Source organism: Galeopterus variegatus, unplaced genomic scaffold (genome assembly GCF_000696425.1).
Source record: "Galeopterus variegatus unplaced genomic scaffold, G_variegatus-3.0.2 Scaffold7243, whole genome shotgun sequence".
Lineage (NCBI taxonomy): Eukaryota > Metazoa > Chordata > Mammalia > Dermoptera > Cynocephalidae > Galeopterus > Galeopterus variegatus.
Window position 1 is genome coordinate 1 of NW_007733354.1, and position 6,140 is coordinate 6,140.

The 6,140-nt window shown below is 40.9% G+C and overlaps 1 protein-coding gene across 1 annotated transcript in view; it reads right to left on the bottom strand.

Annotated features, from left to right (window-relative positions):
- Positions 1-1,041: 1,041 nt before the first annotated feature.
- The window catches only part of CCDC68 (coiled-coil domain containing 68), a gene marked incomplete at its 3' end in the record, with an annotated part of 22,705 nt that continues 17,606 nt past the window's right edge, over positions 1,042-6,140 (bottom strand). The window contains exon 7 of the mRNA XM_008591745.1: positions 1,042-1,147. Within this exon, the coding sequence (XP_008589967.1) occupies positions 1,042-1,147 (106 nt within the window). The remainder of the gene's footprint in view (positions 1,148-6,140) is intronic.

Below are 6,140 nucleotides of genomic sequence, written 5' to 3' on the forward strand. Positions count from 1 at the left end.
TGGAGAGGCTCCCTGAGGCGGAGATCTGTCAGCCAGCAGCATAGTGAGCTGAGCCTGCTCTGCCAAGAAGCAACATGGGATTGGGAGGTGAGGTGACAAGATGCAGAACGGTACAGGAAGGCAGGGGACACATGAATTCTAAGGCCCGCTCTGCTACCACCAGTTCTATAATTAGGCCTCAGTATTCCCATCGGGAAAATGACAGTGTGGGATGCCCCTGAGGTCCCTTCCAGCTCTCAAAGCCCTCTACTCTGTCCCTTTGGTAAGGTCATCACCAACCAAGCACAAACGTTACATTTATGTCAGGAAGGCACTAGAGTTATTCGGGAGAACTCCCAGTGTGGGATGCCCCTGAGGTCCCTTCCAGCTCTCAAAGCCCTCTACTCTGTCCCTTTGGTGAGGTCATCACCAACCAAGCACAAACGTTACATTTATGTCAGGAAGGCACTAGAGTTATTCGGGAGAACTCCTTTTGGGAACAAATATTAGGTAGTAAAAAAAATGAATGTAGGTCTGATTTTAAATACATATCTTGAAGTAGATCTTAATCACTCATACAATCAACCATCTATCTGGATGCTACCACAATAACTCTTCCCATTTACCTGCCAGGATGTTCCCAGAGAAGAGCCAGGCTACACCTCTGAACTAAAACAGCTCCTAAATAAACTTACTGTTTATAAGGTTAAAAAAGCAGATTGTTTCTTTCTCAAGAAAGGGCTGAATCTCCTAATCTATAAAAATTTTCTAAAGAACATTATATATTATTTGGCTCCAAACACTTAAAAAAAAAATCATTGAAACATCTAAAAAAACAGTTAAAGACAATTTCCCAAACTGTCCTCATTGAAAATATCACAGGTGTTGGCATTACAGATGAGAGAGGGCATTGAAAACAGAGCTTTGTTGCATGAGAAACAAAAGGGACACGTCACGGGGAGAAAAATCCCGTTGCCTGTAAAGTCCAGACACACCACTTGTACTGGGTCTTCCCACTGTAAACATCCCATCTACCAGAGAAATCCCCCTGATTAATCTGACCTCCTGGATGACACTGCGCAGGTTCTGATGCTGGGAGTGAATCACACACTGCAGATGAGAGATCTGCTCCTGGAGAATGGAAATCTCCATTTGAAGATCCTGGCAACTGGGAATGCAAGGGAAAAGAGAGAGAGAAAGATTTGCTACCACATTCTACAGCTCTTTCTTAGTGCCTGTGCGGCCAGCCCCTTCTCTTCACTCCATGCCACTGGTATCACATGGGTGAGATGCTCAGGCCTCATATTCCAAACAGGACACACTGAAGATAAATAGCTATGAAGCAGCCTCTGATTTGCTCAGATACGGACTTGAATGAGAATATCGATTCAAGTTAAAACCTCTTTTCTGGCCATCTGTGACTCCCTCCAGCAGGAAGTTGAGTAAAGTTGTATTGAGTGGGGTGGAGCACTTACATGTCTAAACTGTCTTGCCTGTGAGCACCCGTGACCGGACCCCCATGAAAATTCACAGATAATTACATGAGATAATTGCATGTTTTTAATGATAACATGTTCTGGGAGCAGGAATGGAGGTTTTACATAGACCGTACATCAGAAATCAATTTCCAATGATACATGTTTAGTATATGTTGTAGATTGCCTGAGAATTTTTTTTTTTTGCATCCTACTTTTGGTAGATCAACTGCCTATAGGTAGAGGGGGTGAAGGGACAGAAATTAAATTCCAGCTAACATCTCTGAGTCCTCATAAAGTATTGTGAAAAAAGATGGGTCATGTTTGAATTTAGATTATTCATACTTTTTTAAAGCTCCATTTGGATAACTGGAATTGATTGTACAGCTTTGGGCTGTTTCTCTTCTTGCCAATATTATTGGAGTTATGGAGCAACGTGCATTATGGTAAAACCAGCAAGCCTGGGGGTGTTATAATCTTGTAGATGTCACTCAACGTTTGCCCTCATCCAATGCAATCACAATTCTGTATTTTTATAACCTCTACACATATTACAAAGACTGTGAAAATTTATGTGATACTATAGAACATATTCTCATTAAGAAAAAAAGTTATTAATTTCCATTTTCTTTGGCATCATGTACTAAAACTTTACTTCTCACATTTAATATGCATCAGGGGATCTTGTTAAACTCAGACTGTGGTCAGTAGATTGGTGAAGGGCTTTAGATCCTGTATTTACAGCATGTTCCAGGTGTTGCCATGGAGTCACTGGTCCATGGACCATGCTTTGAGTAGTGCAGCAATTAAGAGGGTCTCAGTAACTTTCAGTATATAACATAGTCTTTCAAAGCCAAGTAATTTGCAAGCAACTTGCAACATTGAGGACATTCTTTTAATTTTCTCCCTGTTTTGGTTTTTGTTTTAGTTTTGAGAGAGCTTCAGAGAAGTGTGGTATACTGTAGAAAAATTAATTTCCATAAAACTATGGATATCCTTGCACAGTAATGATGGCCATTGTTTATTTATCCTATGGAATTAATAATTTATTTTATAAAACTACTGTATATCCATATAACATATATGTAACAAAATATATGTTAAGTGAGGTTCATTATTATTCATAGCATTAAAAAATGGAAATAACCTAAATACTCATCAATAGAAGACTGAAAAAACGAATTATGGTACAGCTGTGCTACTTTTAGTTTATGTACACTTACATATCGCAGAGATAGACTGATAGTCTTGAGTTATAATAAGATGGCTCTGCAGAACATTGCAGAAAGGATGATCTTTTCAACAAATGCTGCTGAAACAACTAGATATTCATACAAAAGGGAAAAAAGGACGGGGGGTGGAGGGCAGGAGAACTCAGAGCCCTCCACGGAGACAGTGGACTTTGGAGGTTTGCAAACATTCCAAACTGAGAGCTACAGGGGATCACAACCCACAGACAATCTTCAGGGGCAGGGGTCCTCAGAACTCGGGGTGCAGGGGATTGGGAATGTGTGAGGGGAGGGGTTGAGAAATCTGGGATGCTCAGAACCCTTGGATAGTAGAGTTGCTGAGAACATCCAGAGGATGGGGAAAGTGGGGAGCCTCAGAAGGAAAAATCCTCCAGCTCTAGCAAAAGATGAGTTGAGGATATGAGGATCAAAACAGCACAAAAAGCCAGTAGAAATTTGGCCCACAGCTGGTGATAAAATTCAAAATTGCTCCACTGAGGAAGGAAAAGGAACAAAAGAAAAAGGAGGAAAGAGCAGCAGTGACCTACTTAATGGTCAGACTCGACTTTCCTGGGAAATAATAAGAAAGAACTCAGGACACCAAGTCAGAGGCAAGCTGGTTTTGAATATGCATAAAATATAAAAATACTGTGCACTGTTGAAGGTGAGTATTCAAAATGATTCTCATTGTGTCCCATGACCCAGAATGCTGGAAGCGGAGGGAAAGAAGATGGCTTTAGAAGAGGGGTGGAGGGAAGGGGTTGATTTTATGCTGCCAAAAATACCAAGCTCAGAAAATGTGTTCCTTCAAGGCATTTCCATAAGGCTCACTGTAAATAAATAAAAATTTGAAATAGGTCTCCAGATGGAAGAAAGTATTTCTGGAAATACTCTTTAAAACACAGGGCTTTGGGGCTTATCTTATCTCCATTAATACACTAGAACAGTGACCAAAGACCATTGCAGGAAATCTCTATTAGGATTGTTCAATAAATATGAAACCTAGTCATCCGTTTAAGTTCTTTAAATGTGAGAATATGCTTACATAAGCTGCCCCTTGATCTTCCTTTAAGCTTTGTTATTCGTCTTTCCATTAAAGCACTCAGTCTTAATCAAGAGGCAGGAAAACATCAGAGGAGGAAGAAAACTTAACGAAGGGCCAAGCCTAAAAAAGACGTGAAGCCCTCTAACAAACGTCTGTATCTAGGATTATGCACTGCTCCCAATGTCTCAAGAGAATTTTTAATCAATGTTTTCCTCTACAGTGCAATAGAATAGAAATATAAAGCAAATGTTGAAATTAAAATAGGATAGAAAAACTTTGGCTTCTGGGAAGATGTAGATATCCTTTTCCCTATTCTTACCACTAAGTGCAACTAAAATTCAATGTTTTCCTCTACAGTGCAATAGAATAGAAATATAAAGCAAATGTTGAAATTAAAATACGATAGAAAAACTTTGGCTTCTGGGAAGATGTAGATGTCCTTTTCCCTATTCTTACCACTAAGTGCAACTAAAATCCCTGCACGGTGCATGTAAACGTAAGAAGACTGTATGGTGGAAAGAAGGCAGACTGGCTCAGAATCCCGGGGTCTAGGAAACAACCCAATGGTGAATTCCCTGAGTTTTCTTTTTGCCTCATATATCGCAGACTCGGAGCTGAAAAAGCCAGTGGCCTGGAACGCCTATGGGAGCAGACCAAAAATGCCCAACAAAAAGAGAGGAGAATCTCAGCCTTCTTTAGGGAGGGAACTGAGGATCCTCTCTGAATTCTTCACTGAGGGAGATTGAAGTGTACCATTTCTGGCTCTCTTCCTGTTTGATTTTTTAGCATTTAAGAAAGGAATTCAATCGTCTTTAACTTGCAGAACTGTGAATAGAAATGGCTTTGCCTCTAACTAGCAACATGGGATGGTCACAGAGTAAGAGAGACTGAAGCATCCCCTCAATCTCTCCACTGCCCAGTGTCTGCCAATGGCGTGGTGGAAGGAAGCTGAGTTCATGGAGGAACGTCTCCTTCCATTCCTCGGGACACTCTAGAATCTGTCTGTGGGTTAACTTATACCGACTTGCAGAACTGTGAATAGAAATGGCTTTGCCTCTAACTAGCAACATGGGATGGTCACAGAGTAAGAGAGACTGAAGCATCCCCTCAATGTCTCCACTGCCCAGTGTCTGCCAATGGCGTGGTGGAAGGAAGCTGAGTTCATGGAGGAATGTCTCCTTCCATTCCTCGGGACACTCTAGAATCTGTCTGTGGGTTAACTTATACCATTAAAGGGTGTTCCTTGCCACATCACCCTCTGCCCCTTGCTGTTATAATGGCTTTGATTGAATTGTTCTTTGGCATCATGCTATCAGTTTTAGGGGATGTTCTGAGGTACAGCCTCTGTGTTTATTACGAGAATTTGGTCGAAGACATTATGCAGGGATCTCTTTATGAGCATACCCTGAACAATTTTCTTTCTGGCCTTACAGATGTATTAGAAACTGACCTTCTCCCACAAAACTAGTTGGTTTTAGTCATGTGGACATTGTGAACCACAAAACTAATCATAATGTCCTCCTTGGGGTGGCTGCTGGAAAATTTTAAATTAAGACTATTTCTCCCTTTTTGAACAGAAATATGTTATGTTTGTCCCACCATTATATCTTGGAAGTAGATAACTTGTGATTTCACAGACGGGACCTTGAGACTTTGGACTTTTGAGCTGACACAAGTTAAGTCTCTGGGTATAGAGTGGATGTATTTACCTGTGAGAAGGACATGAGTTTTGGGGGACCATCAGTGGAATTGTGTCCTCCCAAAGATTAATGTTAGAAACTTAATCCCCACTGAGACAGTGTTAAGAAGCTGGGAAATCCTATTATGATAATTGAATGGTGGGGCCTTGAAGAGGTGATTAGATTGTGAGGACCATGCTCAAGTGAATGGATTAATCCATCGGCGGTTTAGTGGTGGCCATGAGTGTGGTTCTGATGGCTTTAAAAGGAGAGCAAGTGAGAAGTTCTCTCGCTCTTGCTCAAGCCACATTTGCCATGTGATACCCTTTATTGCTGTAGAGTCACCAGCCACGACCAACAAGGCCTTCGCCAGATGTGTTCTCTGGACTTTGGACTTCCCAGCCTCCAAAACTGTATACTGGAAGAATATGTTTTCAACAAATTCAATGGAGAAAAGGAAATAAGCAGAGCAATCTTACACAATTGATAAAATCCAAAGGTAGATTAACTAAAGAGAAGTGATAAAATGAAGAGAGCTGGGATCTTAAGATAGTGCACTGGTAACAACCATCCTTGTTACATGGTAATTATTACTAAAATTTCAAGACAGTTTTACCACGATAACTGCACTCCTAAACGATATAGCTCAATGCCTTAAATAATCCTTTAATGAAGCCACCTAGACCTGCATTTTCTTCACGGGAATATTTCTGACTACTGCCTCGATTCCCTA